Source organism: Bos taurus, chromosome 10 (genome assembly GCF_002263795.3).
Source record: "Bos taurus isolate L1 Dominette 01449 registration number 42190680 breed Hereford chromosome 10, ARS-UCD2.0, whole genome shotgun sequence".
Classification (NCBI taxonomy): domain Eukaryota; kingdom Metazoa; phylum Chordata; class Mammalia; order Artiodactyla; family Bovidae; genus Bos; species Bos taurus.
The window spans coordinates 20066075-20091701 of NC_037337.1; the positions used below are offsets into that span (position 1 = coordinate 20066075).

The 25627-nt window shown below is 39.5% G+C and overlaps 1 protein-coding gene across 7 annotated transcripts in view; it reads left to right on the plus strand.

Annotated features, from left to right (window-relative positions):
- Nucleotides 1–25627, plus strand: part of NEO1 (neogenin 1) — a 239690-nt gene that overhangs the window by 177447 nt on the left and 36616 nt on the right. For all 7 annotated transcript variants that reach the window (XM_010809028.4, XM_024997933.2, XM_005211432.5 and 4 more), the window contains exons 9-16: nt 4403–4557; nt 8888–9036; nt 9420–9558; nt 12420–12469; nt 13417–13564; nt 16591–16701; nt 17772–17966; nt 25105–25200. In XM_010809028.4, the coding sequence (XP_010807330.1) occupies nt 4403–4557; nt 8888–9036; nt 9420–9558; nt 12420–12469; nt 13417–13564; nt 16591–16701; nt 17772–17966; nt 25105–25200 (1043 nt within the window). The remainder of the gene's footprint in view (nt 1–4402; nt 4558–8887; nt 9037–9419; nt 9559–12419; nt 12470–13416; nt 13565–16590; nt 16702–17771; nt 17967–25104; nt 25201–25627) is intronic.

Here is a 25627-nt window from a genome sequence, read left to right on the forward strand (position 1 = left end):
AATATACATAAAGGAAGAGGATCCAATTTGTGTGTATATTGTTGAAAAGATGGAAAAGTAAGAAAGCTCTGGCCTAGAGTTTTTGGTCAGAATTAGTAAGAGATTATAATAAAGTGTAAGGAAGTTTGGAGCCAAGTGTTAAAATGCAAGTAAGAATCTGGACATGATCAATTAAGAAGGGACCATTTCAGACTCCTGAGCAAGTGTGCACATGGTTTATTAAACAGCTTTTATTAGCAGTCCTTGGCAGGTTCTACACAAGATTAGAGAAGAAGAGTGGTGGAGTCAGGGAGACAAATCAGCAGTAGTTAGGTTGATCTAAACATGTGGGGCTTCCTCCGTGGTGGGAAGTCAGTAAAGAATCTGCCTACAATGCATGAAACCCAGATTCAATCCCTGGGTTGAGAAGATCCCCTGGAAAAGGGAATAGCAACCAACTCTAGTATTATTGCCTGGAGAATTCCACGGACAGAGGAGCCTGGTGGGTTACAGTCCATGGGGTCGTGAAGAATTAGACATAACTGAGCAACTAAACACACACACAAGCATATGGTAGGCCTGGATGGAGATGAGAGCAGTGATTTGCAACAGTAAATCTGGGGAATATTTCAATGGAAGATTCTTGGAGATTGTAGTAATAATTTTTGCTATTTCATTAAGATCATGATTTCTGAATAGAAGCAGTGAAGGAATAGAAATAACACCAAGTCAGAGACTAGATTCTATTAATTGTTTTATAAACAAAATTTATTTAATCTTTATAAGTTTACATTTTTTCATCTAAAAATTGAAGGTAATGTATTATTTTCATAGACAACCTTTCGATGTGAGGGTATATGCCACTGCCTGCATTTACAAATTCCCCTACTTCTTGCATCTGATAATTCAACCACCAGGGGGCACTGTGTGCCTTGGTAATGAGCTGTATGATTCTGTTGGGTACTCTGCTGCTAAGTCGCTTCAGTCGTGTCCGACTCTTAGCAACCCCATGGACTGCAGCCCACCAGGCTCCTCCGTCCATGGGATTTTCCAGGCAAGAGTACTGGAGTGGGTGTCATTGCCTTCTCCGATTGGGTACTCTAGCTTCCTGAAGTTTCAAAGGGCCCTTCCTCTGCCATTTTACCTGTGAAATATTCACTTTTGTTTTCAATGCCTTTAAACAGCAGTATTTTCTATTAGCCACTAAGCGGAAGTACAGAGTAAGTTATTTCAGAAATTAATAGCATTTAGAATTGGGCTTCCCTCATGACTTAGCTGGTAAAGAATCCGCCTGCAACACGGAAGACCTGGGTTGGATCCCTGGGTTGGGAAGATCCCCTGGAGAAAGGAAGGGCTACCCACTCCAGTATTCTGCCCTGGAGAATTCCATGGACTGTGTAGTCCTTGGGGTTGCAAAGAGTTGGACAAGATGGAGCAACTTTCACTTTCAGAATTGGATAAGGGCTTCCCAGGTGGTGCTAGTGGTAAAGCACTGGCCTGCCAGTGCAGGAGACGTAAGAGACGCAGGTTCAATCCCTGGGTCGGGAAGATCCCCTACAGGAGGGCACGGCAACCCACTCCAGTATTCTTGCCTAGAGAATCCCCACGGGCAGAGGAGCCTGGTAGGCCACAGTCCGTAGGGTGCATAGAGTCCGACATGACTGAATCAACTTAGCACACAGCCTTACAAATCTGTTAGTCTGCTCCAGGATCATCAAACTATGTAACATGGGCCAAATCAAACTTGTTTTTATGGCCCAAGACCTAAGAATAAGTTTTACATTTTTCAAGTGGTTACACTTTAATAGGTTATATAAATAACTACAGTTGACCCTTGAACAACATGGGTTTGAATTGTACTTGTTCACTTACATGTGGATTTTTCTCAGTAAATTTGTAGTATAGTACTACAGGATCCACAGTTGGTTGAATCCCCAGATACAGAACTGTGGATAGTGAGGGCCAGCTGTAAAGTTATACTTAGATTTTTAACTGTGGAGATGGTCAGTAATATTTTTCATTTTGTGTCTTGGCCTATAGATACTTACTATCAAGCCCTTTAAGAAAAAATTCACCACCCTGGGCTCATTCTTTCATTTAATACATGAAGAAACTGAAGCCCAGAAAGAATTAGTGACTTTGCAAGCCAGCAGTGTTGCCAGAACTAGAATTGGAGCTCCTAAGTTCTGACCCAGCACTGTCTTGGTACAAATGTACTTTTTTCTTTCTCTTTTGACTCTCAGCTAAGACATTCTAACCTAACTCCCATTGTAACCTCACACATTTATGAAAATTGTCCTTCATAACTCACCCCAAATCTTCCCTGAAGTCAGTTTTATTTCCAGACAGACTTGGTTCTGTGACCTCAGATCAGTCTACTGTTAGAAGTTTTTTTGAGTGTTAGATGTTTGATCTTAGGGAATCATATCAACTATTGATTTTTTCTTATCATAATGCTTCTGTAGAAATTTGTTCTAGGTTTTTTTCCCCTTTTACATTGTTGTTGGTTAGCTGCTAAGTCGTTCGTATTCGACGCTTTTGTGATCTCGTGGACTGTAGTCCGTCAGGCTCCTCTGTCCATGGAATTTCCCAGACAAGAATACTGGAGTGGGTTGGCATTTCCTTCTTCAGAAGATCTTCCCAACCCAGGGATCAAACCCTCATTTCCTGCATTGATAGGTGAATTCTTTACCACTGAGCCACCGGGGAAGCCCCCATTTTACATAGGAACAAACAAAAAGATAAAGATGATATCATTACTATATAAAATTTACACATTAGAAGGCAAATTTCCATTCATTCATTCCACATACATGTGATGCTGCTTTGGTGTATGAACCTTCTGCTAGTGCTTCTGGAGTATGTGAACGTGGATGAAACACTCTCACTTCAATTTAAAGTAAAATAGTGCCCCTTTCACTGTCTTTCTCGGAAAGGTCTTGTTTAAACTTTGATGCGCAGTGAGCAAAACAAACTAATCTGTGCTCTGGCACTGAGCTTTTAGTTTAGTGAAGTGTCACATACCATACTTTGTCTTAGACAGCAGTCATTTGTGATTGGATTGAATGCCAGAAACCTCACATCATAGGAAATCAATTGATACTCTCCTAAATCTTATGATTGAGAGGTTTAGCTGAAGAGAAAATATCAATAGATATCTCAAGAGTCTCTGAGCAGTAACTTTTGTTACCATGATATTTTCCAATGGACCTGACTGTAGACAAGCAGCCTCTATAAGTATGATGTGGGTGGGTACTGTTTGTTTTAATTAACATAAGGTAGTTTAAAGAACCATAGAAAACTATTGAAAAACACTTGAGTCTCTGAAATGCAGATATTCACGTACAATCAGACAAATTGGCATATGGTTGTGTAGAACTTAACAAATTTTAATCTGTTTGTTTAACCATTTATTTAAACAAATTTCAGGGAAAATTATCAATATTTTAAAGTAAGAATTTAATTCAATAGATTTTTAGGCAATTTCAAATAATTTCTCCCACAAAGTAGTTTTGGGCCCTTTTATTACTCTCTCAAGATAGACACAGATCTTTCCTCACATAATCAGTAATTCTTAAAAAAAAAAAAATAGCTATTTGTCTAAAACAAGTATTTTCTTTCACAGTATCCATTGAAAGCAAATACAGTCTTTGTTATAGTAAGCATAGTACACTGAGCATAATTATTGTAGACACACAGACCCCAAAAATAGAGCCTGGAAGCCACCTGTTTTAAAGAACCTGATAACTACTTTTATGTTTTCATCTCATAACACCAGACCACTAGCCATTTGCACCATTTGTGATAAGATTTGCTAAATATTTTAGATCAGTTTGAAAATAATTTTTTAAAAAGTAAGAAATAGATTGTAAAAATCAGAGTAGTTATTAGCTTATCTTATAGTTTAGATTCATTTAAATTTTTAATGTTTTGTTCCCAGTTTTAAGTGATAATCTCTAATTTTCCTTTTATTAAGAGTTTAGTATCCAAAAGATACGTAACATTCTTTGATATTTTCTGTGAAAATCGGATCATACCTATAATCACCTTCTGTTTGTCTCCCTAAACATAACCCCTTAAAACTCAGTGATTCTAGTGTACAAAATTTGTGACTAGTTACCCTATTTGAGATGGCACTGAGAAGACTCTTGAAGTTGTGATTATGACCAGCGATACCAGTGATGTTTAAGCAAGAACATCAGTGACTTCTCAGACATCTGTGACATTGGTCTTAACCAGTGTCCATATTCCATGCACCATTCCACCCCCAAAACTTTCCTTTTTTGAGAGTTAATTTGACTTAAATTTATTAAGATTTTGATGCAGTGTGGTGTCTATAGATATTGCAATGAAAATGAAACTGCACATTCTAGAAATTTCCATAATCAATGTTATTTCTTTCCAAATCCCTGTTTATCCAAAGGGAACGTGTTGAGAATACCAGTCGCCCAGGAGAAATGCAGGTGACCATTCAAAACCTAATGCCAGCAACAGTGTACATCTTTAGAGTTATGGCTCAAAATAAGCATGGCCCTGGAGAGAGTTCAGCTCCACTGCGGGTAGAAACACAGCCTGAGGGTAAGTCTCCCACCTGTCTGTCAGCCCCACCTGAAGCAAGGCCTGTATGAAGGGCTATCTTATGTATAGCCTGGCGTACCATAGGTGTGCAGGAGATAACAGTACCTCACTTTTAGGGATCTTAGTGAATTAGTTACAGGAGATCAAGTTAACTGCATCACACAGCAGCACATAGTATACGACAGTATAATTCTGCTGGAAGACACCCAGATTTTACCGATTCTTTGGACCCAGTTCAGATGCCGTTCTAAAATCTTCCTCTGATCTTATCTAATATTGTTTTCTACAGTCCTGAGGTACATTATGTATTATTTAAGTTACGAGATGTATTATTGTACATCTTCCTTGAATTATGGTTATGAATATATTTCATTAATTTTATGGCAAAGACAGAGTATTTATTGCCCTTTCATTTCCCACCATGTCCAATGCAGTACCTCACACAGGAAGTAGGTGTTTAATAGTAATTGTCAGTGGAATTGCCCTGGTCTTTATACACACCATACTCTTCAAAATCTCTTCAAGGCTTTACCTTGGACCTGTTGTCTTTTGTGCCAAATAATGTTACTTCCAGTTACATTTCTTAAGATGTTTCCAACTGAAATTAGTGTCAAGGGGGTTTACTTTATAAATGTCTTCTATGTCTTAAGGTTTGGTTTTTCAAACTATAGGTCAGAAATTATGAGAAGCAGTCAAATTTAGAATTAATGCTTTTCTCATGAGGCTTTCTTCTACACTTGTACCTTCTTTTAACACAAGCCATTGTTTTTCTTGGGCGCCTTCTCCAGTTTTCTTTTCCTATTAACTGCACTAGTGTTTCTGTGTTAACAAATTTGCAGCAACAAAAATTCTACTGCAGCTGAGGGGCATGGGCGATAAATTTGAGGAAGCTGCTGACTAGGGTACTAAACAGATTAAATGTATTTACCACTGAAACTATGGAAATAATTCAAGGACTCTGCCTGATGGGTGGAATAAGTAAAGTCAAGAAGCTGTGGAATTTCGCTTTCTAATGCTGCAGTAAGTCGTTCACCCATCAAACAGTTACTGAGGACTTCCTCTACCAGGCCCTGCACAAGCTATCGGAGATGCAGGGGACAGGACAGGAATCCTCCCCTTAAAGAATGAGCAGTCAAGATAGGAGGCCATTCATCATCTCTGTAATAGAGCATTAAAGGTCAGGAATCAAACCCAGGCAACAAGGAGAGGACCCAAAGAGAGCTGGGTGGGGGGTGGGGTGTTGACTTAAGGAAAGAATGTGTTCTCGCTACAGGGAAAGGATGTTGAGTTTCACAATTACTGCGTTCGGATAAGAGCAGGGACAATCTGTTAGATTTCGGACTCAATTTTCCTTCATTAATTCTCACGTACAGGCATCATTCATGAGAGATAATGAAATACAGAACAAGGAACGGTTACTGTAAAGTTAGGTAAATCAAATCTGGTTCCTAGGAAAACATGAAACCCCAGGCTGGCCTTAAAGCATTTGGCTTAGAGCAAACATTCTTGGGGAAGGAAACCGCTTGACCCAATCCCAAAACTAGGATTAGCAGTATACACGCAGGGTGAGTCATGATGAAAATGAAAGAGACCACTGAATTCGATTCAGTGCAAGGGTTCCATCCTGGGGCCGTACATGAAAATATTTGTGTGTCTGTACATATTCACGTTTGCTTTTGGAAAGAACCTGTGGTTTTCTTGATCACTTCAGAACCTAAAGTCAGACTACTGAGAATTACAGAACTAAAAAGGGGCACTGTCAAGTTAGAGATGAAAGAAGAGATTTATTGAGTGCCTGTCATGTGCCAGGCACTGTGCTAGGCAGCAAGATGTAAGGATGAGTAAGACTTCTGTTCATACAATAGTCTGGTACCAGACAAGGACTGGTAAATGGGCAGTATTGTGATCATTTATTCAAGGGAGTTTGATTAAAAGAAAGTAGCTAAGAGTATAGATATGAGAGTGGGACCATGAAGAAAGCTGAGAGCCGAAGAATTGATGCTTTTGAATTATGGTGTTGGAGAAGACTCTTGAGAGTCCCTTGAACTGCAAGGAGATCAAACCAGTCAGAAGTAAAGGAAATCAGTCCTGAATATTCATTGGAAGAACTGATGCTGAAGCTGAAGCTCCAATACTTTGGCCACCTGATGCAAAGAACTGACTCATTAGAAAAGACCCTAATGCTGAGAAAGATTGAAGGCAGGAGGAGAAGGGGACGACAGAGGATGAGATGGTAGGATGGCAGCACCAACTCAATGGACATGAGTTTGAGTAAGCTCTGGAAGTTGGTGATGGACAGGGAAGCCTAGCGTGCTGCAGTCTGTGGCGTCACAAAGAGTTTTACGTGACTGAACGACTGAACTGAAGAATATAGATGGAAGGAGCAACAGCTTCTGGGGAGACTGTTTTGGGGATGCAGAGTGACTATTAACATGTTTTGGCAAAAGAGGAGTCAGTGGAAAGAGATTTCATCTGGATGTGTTCAGGCGGGGGTGGGGAGAGCCAAAGTGTTAGAGTCAGCCCTTGGAAAATATTTTACATTTTTAGCTTTTCAAGCCAACTTAAATTTTTTCACATGTTTTAATGCCACTGTACAGACAAAAGAATTTATTAGTGCCTTTTTTAGGATCATATTTGCCTAACTTTAACCAGTGAATATACTGAAAGTGATTTCAAGGGAATTTGTTCTGCTTTCCTTCCCTTTTAAAAAGTTAGAGGAAAGTTTTCCATAGCAGCAGAAGTGTGACAAATCCCACCTGTCAGGCTGTGCAAAATATGCTCTTAACATTAAGTGAATAACATGATTCATGACTAAATAAAGCAAACAACTGTCAGAATAACCATATTCAGGTTTCTCTACTTTGGTAGCTAAACTAATCTTAAGCTGTCATGCTGTTATTTAAGAAAGCCAGTTTGTTTTACATTTTGTTAGTTTCCGCGCCCCCCCCCCCCTTTCCTTAAGTCTAATGGATGTCTGTTACAAAAACGCTGGCACCAGAGAAATGATTTTCAGATGCAGAGTGTCCACCAGAGTGTAGACACAGGCAGCTGCCCAGGATTTGTATATAAATTGGGACTGGAACCTGACAGTCAGACGAAAAGAATATAGTAAAAAAGGATGTGAACTGGGCAGACGATCGGTCAGTCACTCACTCATGGGGTCTTCTAGTCACATCTTCCTTCAGAAGGTCTTGTCATAATTCCCTACCTGATCTTCCTGAGTCCACATTTTAGAACCAGGAAGGGCTTGGTTCGCAGCTCCACCACTCACCAATTTTTCCATCATTTGAGAATGGTTCTTAACTTCTCAGCCTCATCCATAAGTAGGGATGATAATAGTATGTGTCTCATTTGGGTTTGTGTGAAGATTACGTAAATATAATTTAAATGTAAAACATTTAAATGTAAAGCACTTAATGCTGGACTGATAGCAAACATTCAATAAATGGTAGCTCTTTTTAAAATGAGTGTTTATCTAGTCTTATTCCCTTGCTGTTTTTCTTCTGTGCATGTGTTCATATGTTCATTCTAAAGGCAAATCTGGTCATGTCTTGTTATATTCCCGCTCGTAATTTTTCAGTAATTATCTAACACCTACAAGAAATAATCCAGACTCAGAGCAGGGCCTTATCTGGCTCTTGTTATCCTTTATAGCATTCTGTATCCTATATCTATTCCCTGTTTCAGCCTGAACCATGTAACACTGTCTTCTCACCTGTCACCCCCATTGACCAGAGTACTATCTCCCTTGATGTCTCAGAAAACTGTTAATTCTTTCTGCTCCCTAAAAGTCTACTTCAGTCCTTCCCTTTCCTAACGACCCTGCCCAGAGCAAAATTATGTACTATCTCCTTTCCATTTTCATTACAGTTGTTGCCTAATCTGCCAGCACTTTTATGATCTTCTTTGTAACTGTATGTCTGACTTCACTCTAAACTGGAGTTCTCTGTGGGCAGGGCCTCTGTCCACCATTCATTGTATCCCCATAGCCTGTCAAGAGAGGGCTCCTTTCTGTGATGTCTGCCTATATGTGCTGCAGTCCTGCTGCAAAATAGGATTTTATAAACCACAAGAATTCTTCAGTGTTCACTTTTTTCTTTGAATAAATTGGAGATATTTCACAGATAATTTTTGGTTTTGCAGTCATAAAGAGGGAAATCGTTTAATTATATATTATCCTGAAACCTCTTGAATCAAATCACTTGTTTTCTTAGTTTAACTGTTTTTATCGTTTTGAAAACATAGCCAGGGTGCCGTTATTGCTGAGAGTGGTCTTGAGGGGTACAATAAATTTTATTTATATCTTGCCATCTTGAAATCTTCCTTCTAGTTCAGCTCCCTGGCCCAGCACCTAACATCCGAGCCTGTGCAACTTCACCGACTTCTATCACTGTCACCTGGGAAACACCGTTGTCTGGAAATGGGGAAATTCAGAATTACAAACTGTACTACATGGAAAAGGGGACTGATAAAGAACAGGTATAATATGAAGCCCTTTTTTAATGCATTGATTGGAGTAGTAGATTTGAAGTATATTTCAAAAACTCAATACCTGCTTGTCTAGAAATCTGAGGAAAAAATATGCATAAGAAATGATGAGTTGATAAATTCTGTTTCTTAGTACCAAGGTTCATTCTGCAGTTTTTGCCATCAACGGTCACTAAACATTATTAAGAAGTATTTCTCAGCAAATTGCCAGTGTTTATGATAAATTTGCTTTGACTATTGAAATAACGTTCTATAAGAGGGACAAAAATCTGCATTATGTCAAATATAGAATTTGTATAGTTAATTATTTGCTTCATTTCTTTTGGCTTATATATATATATGCACATACATATATATGTTTTATTTTACTCAAGGATGTTGATGTTTCGAGTCACTCCCACACCATTAACGGATTGAAAAAATACACGGAGTATAGTTTCCGAGTGGTGGCCTACAATAAACATGGTCCTGGAGTCTCCACACAAGATGTTGCTGTTCGAACTTTTTCAGATGGTGAGTTTGCTTCCTCTGGAACAGAATACCGAGCTTGGGGGCCCTGGTGGCATAGTAACAAGATCAGGGCTTCAATATCAAGAAGATTTGGTTCACATACCAGTTCTGGTAGTGTGACTTCAGTCAAGTCACTTTACATGTCTTGAGCATGGTTCCTTACATGTGAAATTTAGATAATACCAGCTTCATTGGGTGGCTATAAAAATCCATTGAGAGGTCATAGGACATGTAGTACCTGGTACTTGGATAGCTCCTTGGTATTTTATTTTTAGTAGATTTTTTTGTATAAGTGAGTATTATTGCTTGTTCATAGAACAGATCATCCAAGGCTATTGGAGGGCTGCCCTTACTCTACATAGCAATTATATTTCCATGCCAAATAGGTCTTTTAACTCCTCAATATTTTGTGACAGTTTATATCTCACTGTTATTTGCTTAGACCCATGACCTAAAGCAGTGGTTTTCAAAGTACAGCTTACCAGTGAAACTGAGTAGGTCAAGACCCACATTTTTTTAAAAGATATTTTTAGAGTAGAACAGAAAATAACAGTTCATTGCACTTAATGTATATATTGTATCCTGAAACTCAGCTAAATCCAAATATTTCAAAAATGTCTTTTTCTTAAAAATGTGTGTACGTGTTATAGCCTTTACACTGAATGTCTAAACAAGTTTTAAGAGCTGTAGTTTGACTCTTTTAAACAAGGGGTGAGACATCACATCACCATCAAAGGAGCAGACTGGCATCATGTAATGTGCTGCATCAAGAAAGACGTAGCTTCGTCTGTCTCACCTGTGCTGTGTCCCTGCCAAAAACGTTCTAAGTGTGATCGTGATGGAACAGCTAGACATACATCCAAATTGGTGGGCATTCTGCAAAAAAATAGACTAGCTTGAATTCTTAGAAAATATTAGTCTCATGAAAGAAACGAAAAAGGGGAGTCATTATAGGATTAAAGAAAAGTAAAGACATATAGAATAAAATAAAATATGTATAATCTTTGATTCCTGAATCTGGGAATAAAACCAGTATAAAGACACTCTTGGTACAATTACTTAATAATTAGGTGGGTATAGTATCAGTCAGTATTAAAACTTAGATACGTTTGTAGGTATATTAGATAGTAGTTTTGTGCTGATTAGATTTTAATGTGATCATTGTATTATAATTTTGTTGGAGAATGTTTTCTTAGGAGATACATACTGTAGTATTTAGGGGTGAAGTATCATAATGACTGTAACTGTCTCTCAGCTCTCCAGAAACAATATGTAGATAGATAAATATGTATAAATATAATGAGAGAAATAAAGCAGATGCAGCAGAATATTAACAAGTGGTAAATGCAGGAAAAGAGTGTATGGTGTTCATTGTATTCTTCTTGCCACTCTTTGCACTTGACATTTTTCAGGATAAAAAGTTAATGCGGACTGTATTTTGGTTAGCCTGTGTTTAACATAGGCTTTTAAATCTACCCATGAGCCACTTCTAAGTGCATCAAGTGGGTTGGCATGCTGACTGCAGTGCCTGTTGCAGGAACTGAATATGTCTCAGCATGGTTGGTTAAGGGCAGCACTTCAGAGGAAGAGAAATCTTGGTTCTTACACCAGTTGAAACAAATACCTTGAGCAAGTTAACTCCCCTGAGCTGCAGCTGTAGTTTGTCATCTGTAAAGTGAGATAATAATAGAAACTCCTTTGTAGGATTGTTGTGAGGATTAAACTACCTGCCATGTAGGAGCATGAAGCAGATCTTAGCCGTGATGGTGGTGGTGATGATGAAAGAGAAGAAGACAGCAACAACAATTATGTTGGTGCCTCTGCAGCTGAGTCAGAGGTTCTTAAAAAGGAGATGACTGAAACCATCCACGGACTTTTTTCAGAACACAAATGGAGAAGTCCTTCTCCAGACCCTCTGAATCTCTGGGTTGAGAGATCTCTATCCTCTGTATCCTCCAGAAGACTACACCACAGTGGGCACTGAGTTATGTGTCTGGTCACCAGGTATCAGAATGGAAGGGAGAAATTTCCATGTATGGATTAGGAGAGAAAAGCTAAAGTCAGCATTTTGTGGTTGGAGAAGAAACTAATTAGGTTTGCTTAAATTTTTTTTCTTTCTATAGTTACTACAAAAGAAGACACTAGAGGGCATATGTACAATAAACTTTGAGATACCCTGTCTTATGTTCTAATATGTGAGAAACTAGTTATACAGCTGTTTTGTAACTAATAGTCCCAAACCTCTCACATCTGAATGAGTATTTCCTGCTATATAGTTGCCTTCAGAAGCCAAATGGTTACTTAACTGGACTTCCATTGTTTAACAACTCTTGGCTCTCCTCGAAACTGCCTTCAAAACCAGTTTAGGAACCCCACAAGAAAGCCAAGGTCGTTGATTTGTGTACATCACACTTTGGACTTGTAATGATACCCAGCCGATTCACTTCCCATATTCATTAGGCTCATTTCCAGAAATTGTACCCCAAAATAAAGATAGCTATTCCCAAGAATATTCAGAAGAATACATTAAAGGTTCAGAATATAATTGGGCTCTAGAAAAGTTTAGAGTCATCATCATAATCCTTGAAATAAGGTATCTGACTTCCCAAAGGTATATCCTGACTTGGGTATGGATGTGTGTATATGTGAATGTGTCTCATTTTAAATGACTTATATATGGCCACACCTTATCCAAATACTGCTGTCAACATGAGGACACTGGCTCCTGGGTTAGCCTTTCAGGTTGCGTATCTGTGTTTGAGATGCTCATTTGTATAAGGTCTGGCCAAGAACAGTCACATGATGTAATTGAAATTAAAATTTTTTTTTTCATTTCCTTTCTGTTTTTTTTTTGGTCTGTGCAGTTCCCAGTGCTGCTCCTCAGAATCTGTCTTTAGAAGTAAGAAATTCAAAGGTAAAACTTTATCTTGCTGTTGTTCATTTTTACTGGTAGCCTGTTAGGCCTCAGGAGGGCTTATAAAGAGGGAGATTCTCTATCAAAACAATCATAATCAAGCAGAGAAAGAAAGTGACATAGATATTACACTTGCCAGTTTAAAGCTGGACTTAGACGCCAACTTTGGTTTATTATGTTTAATTTTACTGCCTTTCTCTAATGCCAAAATTACTTTAGCCTTTCTGCAAGTATACTGCTGTTACTATGTAAACCGTGGTGTTATAGACCTTCAACATCCAGAACCTTGGTGATGCAGTTTATGATACTGGAGCCATTTAGTCCTGTGAGGTGAACCCAGAGTGAGTCAAAGGCAGACATCTGTCCTATGGTTGCACTGCTGTAGCCAGCTCTCCTGGGCAAGTTCACTGTGCCCTGAAGACCACGTGTGCCTCTCAGATGCCCAGAGCCCCTCCTGGGCTGCATAGACAACTGAGACAGGCAGTCCTTTCAAAAAGTAATCTGGGACTCCTTTTCTTTTAAGAAACAATCAGCTGATAATTAACAGTCCCCTCTTTGAAAAGTTTTAGACAGAAACTATCTAATTTCACTCTTCTTACAGTAGAGGTAGAAGAGAACCTAACACTGATTTACTTCCTCATCCACATGCCTCTGGCCTCATGGTTTCCTTTGGAAACTTTCCTGAGACTTTTGCCCGGTATCTTCACTAGCAAAATAGATCAGGTGCCAGAGTGCACTCCCCACAAATACAGTCTCCCCATTCCATCTTTGAGGGTTTTAAAATTTAAAACTATCTTTGAGTGATTATCAAATAGCTTAGTAATAAAACTCTGAACACTCTGTTGCCTTTGTATTCCTTCTCTTACACAGTGAATTCAGGGTAGTAATACGTAAAACAGGACCAAGATTTGATATATTGTCTTTCCCTCTAATCTTGTGTTTCCTAGAGTATTGTGATTCACTGGCAGCCACCTCCTCCAGCCGCACAAAATGGAGAGATCACTGGCTACAAGGTTCGCTACCGAAAGGCTTCCCGAAAGAGTGATGTCACTGAGACCTTGGTGTCTGGGACACAGCTGTCACAGCTGATTGAAGGTAAGCTGCTTTGCATGTAGGCAAAAGCTCAAAGATAGTGTCTCTCTCAAACTTTGAATTAACGCTAGTCTAATGACTGCTCCAGGCTGTTGACTTACACAAATCAAAAATGGTTTAAAAGAATTTGTAATAGTTCAGTCAACTTCTGACCTGATAAAAATTGTAAAATATACTCTTACAGATTTTGCCTGTTCTGTGGTGAAATTATTTTAATGTATTATCCACGTAAACAAAGCTACATAAGCAAAGAATCTTACTCAGTCTAGGTGGTAGCAGAGGCCTACAAAATGATTTCTTCTAACACTGACACCACTTGGGTATCTGTGACCTGAAACAGTTGTGAATGGCCACAGCCATGCAAGGAGAACGTTTGTCCTCAAGGGTATCTTTCCATTTTCTTATTTCCTCACTTGAACCCCGCAGCTCTAAGCTGCAGGAGATAAATACGACTGCAGGAGTGTTGCTGAGAAATCTCACCAAAGGAGCATTACTGCAGAACTGGTCATGGATGTTTTTAAAAGTCAGTCTGATTATACTCCAGACCCAGGTGAATAACATTTCCCAAAGATGAGGCTTTTATTTTGAATATTTAATAGTAGGTACTTATTAAATACCAGTTGCGGTTCTTGTTTCTAATAAATAAAAATAGATACAGTCCTTGCCCCTGAGGAGACTATTCATTTTCTCAATGAAACATTTGATGTATAAGCAAAATACCACTTTCTTAATAAAAAGAGCCTTTTGTTTATCAAAAGTCTTGCATTTTAAAATTATATTTAGATTCATTCATTTAATAGACTTTATTGAACTTTTATATAATGATGAGCAAAAGGTGTATGTGCACTTAGTCTCTCAGTCGTGTCTGATTCTTTGTGGCCCCGTGGACTGTAGCCTGTCAGGCTCCTTTGCCCATGGAGTTTTCCAGGGAAGAGTACTGGAGTAGGGTGCCATTTCCTACTCCAAGGGATCTTCCCAACCCAGATATCGAACCTGAGAAAGGAAGGTTGTTATTCTCTTGAGCATTAACTTGAAGCTGATAAGGGGAATAGTATGGGGTCCCAAGATCTTGTATTGAACAACAAATTACAGGATTTTAAGGTTTAGCCAGTAATTGTTGTTTCTTTTGTACTACTTACAGCATTTAACACATTCTGCTGTATCTTTATAATATGGATCGAGTGCCTTGGTTTTAACCTGCGAGCTTTGTAGGTCATCTTGAGGGAGAGGAGTTTAGCCTCTGTACTTACTCTCACTTTACCTACTCGTGTGCACTCTCTCCCACTTGCCCTCACTCTTACATTCCAATTCCTCAGAGGAGAGGGAATGATAACCTGATTGGTTGAATTCTTCTAGAACCTGTTTGTTAATAGTCCAGACTGTTATCTGTTAACAGTTACAGATGCCTGTGTGGCCCACTCTGGCACTTTCTGTTCAGTGTGTGCAGGAAGGAGAGAGGGGTAAACTGACTAGGGCCCAGCTATTCTGTTTCTCTTCCTGTCTTGCTGCTTGCTTGCTTGCTTGTGGACCAACACCAATCAGGATGGGCGTACAGAGAACAGGCCCACCTCTCCTCATACCATGTGACAGAATTAGCTGAGCCAGGGCTCGTCCTGCATCCTGGCCAACCTCTCTCTCAGTAGCTCTCCCTTAGGAATTTTTGTACTAGTTTCTGGCCAGTGATCCTGTTATTTGAATAATGGGAGGTGTAGGATAATTTTTCATAACCTTTATAAGACCTTTCACAATATCTGGTATCAAAATGTATGAATGTGAACTGTACACTCAAAAATGGCTTAGATGATAAATTTTATATTATATGTATTTTAACACAAAAAGAAAAAAGTTGACTGTTACTCCACTTTGTAGACTTTTACATGTATATCTTTGTTACCTTTGATACATTCTTATATCGTGTACTTCATTAGCTAATAGTAAATATGAAAGATTGCACTGTAAAAAGGCTTTATTCCTCTTTTACTTATTGTAATACTTATGAGCAAGTAGGTTGTTGAGAAATAGATTTCTAGGCCATATTTGATGCTTAAAATGTTTCTTTTGTGGTTATGGGGTGACCCAGAGAACAGAGGTAAAGTGGTAGGAGTTACACCTCTGCATTATTTTCTGGTCTTGGTTCTGAGACCAACTGACTTTGTTCCTTTGTTGTAACTCTCATTCCTTTGGGCTGTTTTTGGTCTTAGCCTCCTTAGTAACAAAATAAAGTGAAAAAGTGAAAGTATTAGTTGCTCAGTCGTGTGAGACTCTTTGTGACCCCATGGACTGTAGCCCGCCACCTCCTCTGTCCATGGAATTCTCTAGGCAAGAAGGGGATCTTCGCTACCCAGGGATTAAACCCAGGTCTCCTGGATTGCAGGCAGATTCTTTACCATCTGATCCACCAAGAAGCCCATTTTGCCACGCTCTCCTCCAGGGGATCTTCCCGACCTGGGGATGGAACACGCATCTCTTATGTCTCTGCCTTGGCTGGCGGGTTGTTTACCGCTAGCACCTCCTGGAAAGCCCTCATTTCTAAGGTGCCTTCAAGCTCTTTTCAAAGGTCTAAAGTCTCCTGGGAGCTTGCTTTATTTTGTTTTGCTCTTGGATTCTTGGGCTTCCTATCTAGAGATAGGAGCTCCTCTGTGGTATATTTATGTATTGCTTGTTCTGTATTAACTTTAACTGAAATGTTACCAGGAAGAGGTGGTGGTGGTGGTGGTAGTTCAGTCACTAAGTCATGTCTGACTCTTGTGACCCCATGGACTGTAGCCAACAGGTTCCTCTGTCCCTGGGATTTTCCAAGAAAGAATACTGGAGTGGGTAGCCGTTCCCTTCTCCAGGGGGTCTTCCTGACCCAGGGATCGACCCTGGGTCTCCTGCATAGCAGGCAGGTTCTTTACCAACTAAGCCACCAGGGTAGTAGCTTTGTACTAAGATGGTAAGTGAGATACTGGCTTTAATGGGAGGTTTTAATCTTTTGTTTTTCCAAAACTCTTGTTTCATCTGTTTTTTTTAAATTGTTCGCATCGCAGGTCTTGATCGGGGAACTGAATATAATTTCCGAGTGGCTGCTCTAACAGTCAATGGTACAGGCCCAGCTACTGACTGGCTGTCAGCTGAAACTTTTGAAAGTGACTTAGATGGTAAGAGCAACAATCAGCAGGATTGGAACAGTCTGGGTACTAACTGAAGTCAAATGAGTCAAACTATAAAGGCATAGATTTTGGGGTGTATGTGGCTAAAACCTATGAATTTTTGTGGATTATACTGCTGTCGTTCCTGTAATATAGCAAGTCTCCTGAAATGTATTTTTTATAGTGGCCTTTTGAGAACTGTCCCTGTAAGTAGAACCAGAACAAGTAAAAATGTGCAGGTGCTTTAAGTCTGGCTTTTTTACCAAGGCCATTAAGTAGGCAGATGATCTAAAATTTAAGGCTGCACCCTGTAGACTGGCCTTTGTTTTAGTTACGTTTCCCTTTTCCCTTAGTCCTAGAAACCTCGCCGTTTTTCTCACCAGTTTATTCAGTGACTCCATATGAGTGTGTGTATGTTGCCTTTATCAGAGACAAGTGCTCCGCTTAAAAGGCAAAAGACCTGAGTACTTAATGTAATTCTTTGTTTACTGATTTTTAAATAGAGGTAGGAATTTATGCCTTGAGATAATGTGTGTGAACGATACTGCAAATTGCCACCTTTTAAAGCCTCTTAGTCTCCCACCATTTAAATCAGTTTATGGTTCTGAGTTTCGTATTTTCTGACTTACCGTATTAGTTTGGGGAGTAAATAACTGATATCATCACTGTCATGTGAAACGTGATCACCTGTTGACAGCAGGCTTCTATTTAGTGTGCTGTTCCTTTCTCATTCCACCTGATGGAGTGTGGTAATCAGCTGTGGGACCAAGAGGAGTGGGCAGCAGTGGAAAGACAGTTTATTTTTCTCCATTGGGAAGGCTCTTGGACCTCTTTGTCTTTCCTTCCAAATTATAATAATCCTGCAGTGTCTTGTGTTTCAGGTTGAGTTAGGCTGCAGTTAAACTGTGGCCGTACTTCACTATACATGCAGATTCTCTTTGAGAATTCTTGGCCATAATGGAAAAAAAAACTTAGCCCCAGATGATTTGGCAGAAGCCTAAACACCTTGCCCCAAGGACAATGAAATATTACAAAGGAAGGTGCATCTGAATCTCATCTTGCTCTCCTCTCCTTCGCAGAAACTCGTGTTCCAGAAGTGCCTAGTTCTCTTCACGTCCGCCCACTGGTCACTAGCATCGTAGTAAGCTGGACGCCTCCAGAGAATCAAAACATTGTGGTCAGAGGTTATGCCATTGGTTATGGCATTGGCAGCCCTCATGCCCAGACCATAAAGGTAGACTATAAACAACGCTATTACACCATCGAAAATCTGGGTATGTATGCTAAGTAAAGGAAGTAACTGCGGGTGTGATTTGTTTCTAACTTTTTATTGTATATTTTATTTTTATAGAAAGCTTTCAAAAATAGTACAATTTTTATTCTTCACCCAGGTTCCCCAGAGGTTAACGTTTTATCACACGTGCTTTATCTGCTGTGTACCCAATGTGTGTGCTCAGTCGTGTCTGAATCTTTGCAACCCCATGGACTGTAGCCCACTGTAGCTCCTCTGTCCATGGGGTTTTCCAGGAAAGAACACTTCGAGTGGGTTGCCATTTCCTTCTCCAGGGGATCTTCCTGACCCTGGAATTGAACCCGTGTCTCCTGCCTTGCAGGCATACTCTTACCACTGAGCCACTGGGGAAACGCGTTTTGTCTGCTATTTGTACCTGATTTTGTTTTATCTCTCTCAGAACCATTTGAGAGTAATGATGCCCCTCCACCCACTAATGCTTTAATGTCCCTTTCCTTAAAATGAGGGCATTTTCTAATATAATCACAGTGCAGTTATCAAAATCAGCAAATTAACTGTGAGACACTATCTATAGACTTCATTTATATTTTGCTAGTTGTCTCATCAGTGTCCTTTGTAATGAAAGAAAAACACTGTTTTCTGGTGCAGGATCTCATGTATCTACTTAGTGTGTTTCATTAGTTTTCTTTCATATGGAACAGTTCCTTTATTTTCTCTTTTATGACTATGACATTTTTGAAAAGTACATTTATGCCTTATAGAATGACCCTTAGACCTATGTACTATTTCATCATTATATTCAGCTTACACATTTTTGGAAGGAATAGCATAGATGTGTGTATTCTTGTCAGTACACCATATCAGGAGGCAGATGAGAGCCTAATGCTAGTGACATTAACTTTAACCACTTGGTTAAAATGATATCTTCAACATTTCTCTTCTATAATGTTATTTTTTTTTTCCTTCATAACTCAAAAGTACCTTGTAGGGAAATACCTTGAGTCTTTGTAAATATCTGGTTTCTTGTCAAACTTTTACTCAGTAGTTTTATCATCTTCAGTATCATTATTATGGTGTTTCTCAAGTGGTGATTTTCTAATTCCATTATTTCTTCTGCATTTATTAGCATTCTTTGATAAAGAAGAGCTTTGCTTCTCTTCCATATTGAAGGAATGGCCAATGGGAATCTCTCTATAACTAGTTTCTCTGTCCTTTTGACATCTCCTGTCTTTATTTGAGCACTTTCTTCCTTTTTGATTCAGTAAGATGTTTCAGGCTTATCTGGTATTTTCCTAGCTTTTGCCCTTGAATCAGCCATTGCTCCTTGTTTCTTTTATAGCAAATGATATTTGGAAACCAGTATTTGAGCACTATTCATGCTCATTGTTACTAGGGTAGAAAGCCTGAGAAATCTATTAAAAAATACTACTAAAACTATAACTGAGTTTAAAAGGGCACAAGGTATAAAGTCAATACGCAGAAAGAGTTGTATTTCTACATACTAACAGTAAGCTATTTATGTGTGTGTGTGTATGTGTATGTATAGGAAATCTGTACACTGAAGAGTGGAAAATGATTGCTGAGAAAAATTAAGACTTAAATAAATGGAGATACCATGTTTATGGATTAGAGGACAGTATATTATTATGACAGTCCTCTCTAATGCAATCTCAAGTAAAATCCCAGTAGACTTTTTTCCTGGACATTCATAAACTTATTCTAAAGTTTACATGAAAAAAGTGAAGGAGCAGACATTTTTTAAAAAAGAATAAAGTTTAGAAGACCCATACTATGTGATTTCAGGACATATTATAAAGCTGCAATAACTGAGACATTGTGGTAATGTTGGTGTAAAGGTTAGGTGTTACAGATCAATGGAACAGAATAGAGTTCAGAGATAGATACATGCTCAATTGATTTTTGACAAAAATACTGACATAATTCAGTGGAAAAGAAGATAGTCTTCTCAGCAAAAGGTGCGTGAGTAATTGGATAATTCTGTGAGAAGGAAAAGGAGCCTTCATTGACTCTTACAGCATACACAGAAACAGACCTAAACAAATAACTAAAACTTCTGGTTGTTGTTGTTCAGTCGCTTGGTTGTGTCTGACTCTTTGCGACCCCATGGACTGCAGCACACCAGGCTTCCCTGTCCTTCACCATCTCCCAGAGCTTACTCAAACTCATGTCCATTGAGTCGGGATACCGTCCAACCATCTTGTCATCTGTCATCCCCTTCTCCTCCTGCCCTCAATCTTTCCCAGCATTAGGGTCTTTTCCAGTGAGTCAGTTCTTCGCATCAGGTGGCCAGAGTATTGGAGCTTCAGCTTCAGCATCAGTCCTTCCAATAAATATTCAGGGTTGATTTCCTTTAGGATTGGCTGGTTTGATCTTCTTGTTGTCCAAGGGACTCAAGAGTCTTCTTCAACACCACAGTTTGAAAGCATCAGTTCTTCAGTGCTCTGCCTTCTTTGTGGTCCAACTCTCACATGCACACATGACAACTGGAAAACCCATAGCTTTGACTATACAGACCTTTGTCAGCAAAGTTATATCTCTGTTTTTTAATATGCTGTCTAGTAGAATACAGAAAAAAAATCTATGTGACTTTGGGGTACACAGGGATCTCTTAGGATACAAAGAAGTACAAATTAAAAAAATGAAAAATGAATAAATTGGGCTTCATCAAAATTTAAAACTTCTACTTGGAAAGAGACCTGTGAGATGAAAAGGTAAACCACAGACCAAGAGAAAACACTCATCATTCAAGTATCTGACAAAGAATTTGAGTCTGGAATATGTTCTAAAAATTTCTTTAAAAACTCAGAAGATAATAGTCCAATAAAAAGGTAGGAAAAAGATTTGGATGGACAGTATACCAAAGAAGATGATATATGAGTGGACAGTAAGCACATGAAAAGATTCTCAACTTCATTAATTATCAGAGAAATGCAGATAAAGCCACAATAAAATATCACTACACAACCTCTAAAACTGCCAAAATTTAATAGACTGATAATACCAGATATCAGCAAGGATGCAGAACTGGAACTCATACTTGCTGGTAGACACGTATGAAGGTACAACTGCTCTAGAAAACAGATTGGAGGTTTCTGAAAAAGTTGACTATACAATCCAACATTCCCACTCATAGTTACTTAACCAAGAGAAATAAAGACGCATATCTTCACAAAGATTTCTACACAGATGTTCATAATTGATTTATAATAATCTAAAGGGGGTAAACAAGTTAAGTGATGAATTGTACTATATCCATACAATGGAATACTGCTGCTGCCGCTGCTAAGTCGCTTCAGTCGTGTCCGACTCTGTGCGACTCCATAGACAGCAGCCCACTAGGCTCCCCTGTCCCTGGGATTCTCCAGGCAAGAACACTGGAGTGGGTTGCCATTTCCTCCTCCAATGCATGAAAGTGAAAAGTGAAAGTGAAGTCGCTCAGTCGTGTCTGACTCTTAGCAACCCCATGGACTGCAGCCTACCAGGCTCCTCCGTCCATGGGATTTTCCAGGCAAGAGTACTGGAGTGGGTTGCCATTGCCTTCTCTGACAACGGAATACTAGTCAGCAATTAAAAGAAATGGGTTACAGGTACACTCAACGACATAACAAATCTCACAAACATTATGCAGAGCAAAAGAAGCAAAACACAAGAGAGTACGTACTGTGTTAATACATTTTCATGAAATTGCAGCATGTGTGGCCCTTATAGTGACACAGCAAGATGAGTGGGTGACTAGAAAGCAAGGAGGTGGGATTGACTGCAGTTGACTGGCAATAGGAGGACTCTTCAGAGTGTTGGGAATACGTGGTCGTGATTTGTTTTTGTTGTTTAGTGCTAAGTAGTAGACTCTTAAACAAGTATATGTATTTGTCAAAGCCAAAAAGGTACATATAAATGGGTATATTGTGTTATATATAAATTATTACCTCAAAGGTGAGTTACAAAGCCAACATTTTGAGAAACAGTAATATTTTATAATAGAAAATGAACTGATTTAGATAGGCATATTTTTCCAAATTAGATATCATTATTGAGATCTTTCTTTGAAAGGCTTGCCTTTTAATTTAGAATCTTCCCTGACCAACCTTTTTTATTCAAATTTATTTGTAAATATCTTTCCTAAGGACAGTTTTAAGTGTCTGATAAATTACTTAGGGCTTCCCTTGTGACTTAGACAGTAAAGAATCCACTTGCAACGTGGGAGACCTGGGTTTGATCCCTGGGTTGGGATGATCCCCTGGAGAAGGAAGTAGCTAGCTACCCACTCCAGTATTCTTGCTGGGAGAATCCCCATGAACAGAGGAGTCTGGTGGGCTATAATCCATGGGGTCACAAAGAGTTGGACACAGCTGAGCGACTAAGCACAAGAACAAGCGATAAATTACTTAGGGTCATCTTTTCTGGTAGAAGATAAGCAGCAATTTAATGCTTTAGTCAAAAACAGAGTAGCCTTTTTCCTTTCAAGAAGAAACAGCACAGCTAACCTGGGAAGTGTTCCCCACATGAACAGTCTTATAAGGCAGTTGTAGGAGAGCAAAGGAATAGGCTAGGATAAAAATACTTCTGTGGTCATCCACTCCTACTGTTTCCTTTACAAAACTACTGAAATGAAAATCCTCTTTCAGTCTAACAGGAGAAGGAAAGTAAAACACAGGAAACAGAAGCGTTGAAGTGGAGTGTGTTCAGAGGAGGAGGAGGTGGTAAGGCACAGTGGAGCAGGCAGGGAAGAAGCCTGACTTGTACTTGAAAGACTGAGGGAGAATAGTGATTGGAAACAAGAGCTGAGAAGGAGCCCTGCCTGTGCTGAAGGCAGTAGACATACTTTAGTAGTAAAGAAGGTGCACACTGAGAAGCAGCAAAAAAAATTGATGTGGCATAAAGTAAAATAAACTTGCAGTATTTATCAGATAGATTTAAGATACATATAATGTTGAACAAAAGAAAAGTCAGTGGAGTGGAGAAATACACATAAGAATGCATTTATTAATCAAACTAGAGCTCTCTCTGAGCTTCAAATCTATATAAACATCTGCTTGCTGGGTATCTGTACTGGAATATGATAAATCATGATAGAATATCTTATAGTCTATCATAATTTAATCAAAATTAAAGTTAGTATCTTCTGCAGACTTTCACTCAATCAGCAAATACCCCAGACACTGTGCTAGAAATAGAGCACAATAGAAATAGAGAATCAAGCAGATGTGATTCCAATGATTAGAGATAATATAATTTTTAAATAATTTAAATTTTTAGAATGCTGAGGAGGAGAATTGAGATGCTACAGGCTATGTATTTAAAGAGGTCATCCAGTCTGGGATGGCCCCTTTCAGATGCACGGGCAGTGTCTGAGTAAATAAGAGTGTTGTATGTCTGCAGCATAGGGGACAGATTACACAGGTTACAATCTGCTGCACAGGTTACAACCCAGTCGTAGGAGAGCGTACACCACTCGGTGGACTGAGAGCTGGCCAATAAAGAGTGAGCACAGGGAATGAGGCAGGGTGGTGGGAGGCGTGTAGGTAGCATCAGCAAGACTTGATCACTTATGTAAGGAAGGAGGGAGAGAGAGGTCTTAATGACTCCCATGTTTTTGGCTTGAACAACAGCATGCATAGTCATGCCATTTATGAACTCGAGGGAAAACTGGAGCAGATCTGAAGGGGCGGAGCAAGGGGAGAGAAAGAGAGATTTGAGACATCCAAGAGATGGAGATGCCCAATAGACAGTTGAACAGGTCTGGTGCTCAGAAGAAAAGTCAGGACTAATTTGCATTGGATCACACATGTATGCTAATCCAACCAAGGAAATGAATGGAAGCACATGGGCAGAGAGTGAAGAGTAGGACTAGAAGGGGGCCTAGAATCAAGTCTGGAAAATGTGTATTGTGATTCTTCTGTCCCCAGTCTCAATGAATGGCATCACCTTCTACCACGTTGTCCATATCAGCACCTTTTCCTGCCAGTCAAGTACTAACTCTTATTTATTCCATTTGTTGTCAGTTCTTTCTCACACTGGAAGACCAGGTACCTTTATATATTGCTCAATGGTATCTAGAAAATGGGCCACCAAGCAGCTTTTGAAGAAATGAAGGCCACTTGAGGTGTGGCCACCTTGAAAAACTGCCCAGCTTTACCAGAAGTGAGTGGTGTGGGTCAACTCCCCACCCTACAACGCTTCAGTGGAACCCCAGTCTTCATTTTGAGACTAGACTCTTGAAGTACCTGTACTAAACCTTGCCTGGATCAGGAATGTGATAAAGCGGAGTCTTCCAGATTTGCCTTAGCCAATAGGAGAATAAATGCTATTCCAACTATATAATATCCCTCTTTTTCACCAAATCTAACTAGCAGCATTTTACATGATCATCATCTTACCCAGTTGAAAGCCTGGGCCATGTCTTCTCCAACCAAGAAGTCTGCATGAAAGCTAGATGAGGTTGGCATCCCAGAGAGTTAAGGACCGTCAACGGTTAACTGGTTTAACAGTTTCTCTCCTACTTCTCTAGCTTGGCTGTTCCAATCGCTGCCTCCTTCTGAGAAGGAATGGGGTTTGTTTAAGTCCAAGCTGCACCTGTGGGATTCCAACACATGGAAATCCTACGTATTCTTTTTAATCCAGACTCTTCTCTATACAGTAACATCACTAAACCACTGATGACTTGAAGCCAAGAGAAGATTCAGGAACAGTCTCCCTTGCTTCTGGGACTACAGGAAGTTGATCCCAGCCAGTTTTTCTATAACCTGTATGCTCCCATTTCCATTCCTCCCCACCCCTCAGAATAATCCCACATAAAAAAATTTTAAAGTATGACCTGGTTTTTTTTTGAGACTTCCCTGGTGGCTCAGATGATAAGAGCATCTGCCTACAATGCGGGATACCCAGGTTCAATCCCTGGGTCGGGAAGATCCTCTGGAGAAGGAAATGGCAACCCACTCCAGTATTCTTGCCTGGAAAATCCCATGGACAGAGGAGCCTGGTAGGCTACGGTCCATGGGGTCGCCAAGAGTCAGACACGACTGAGCGACTTCACTTGACTCGGCTTTTATTACAATTAAGATTACACACAGTCATCTGTGAATGTTTAAAATTCTGTAGTGAGAGTTTTTTACGTGTCTCCACTTGTTTCTTTCCTTCAGATCCCAGCTCTCACTATGTGATTACCCTGAAAGCATTTAACAACGTAGGTGAAGGCATTCCCTTGTACGAGAGTGCTGTGACCAGACCTCACACAGGTAAGGTATCCTGTCCATCCCTGGTTGTCCGCGTATTTTCCTGCAGCTTAAGTAGAATGTTAGCATGAGGCCTGCCCCGTGGGTGTCAGTGGAAGGAAAAGGATATGGCAGTTTAGGGTGAGGCCTCATAGGAGGGTAAATGGGCTTTCAACACGGAAAGTTCTGTTAAATCCTGCTTTGCTTTTTAGAAAATATTAATCCTGTCATGTAAACACATCTATGTAATTGTATAGCACATGTTTTTAATATGTTGGGATCTAGAAAGCGTAGTCATGAGAGAGTTAAAAGTGATTTTTCATCTTTTAGTCATGTGAGTTATAACTAAAAGGAGAAAAAAGTTAAAGGATCTCCATATCTCTGAGAAAATATATAGGTTATTAATGGAATAAATGTATTAGATTGATAAATCCAACATTTTCTTTATTAG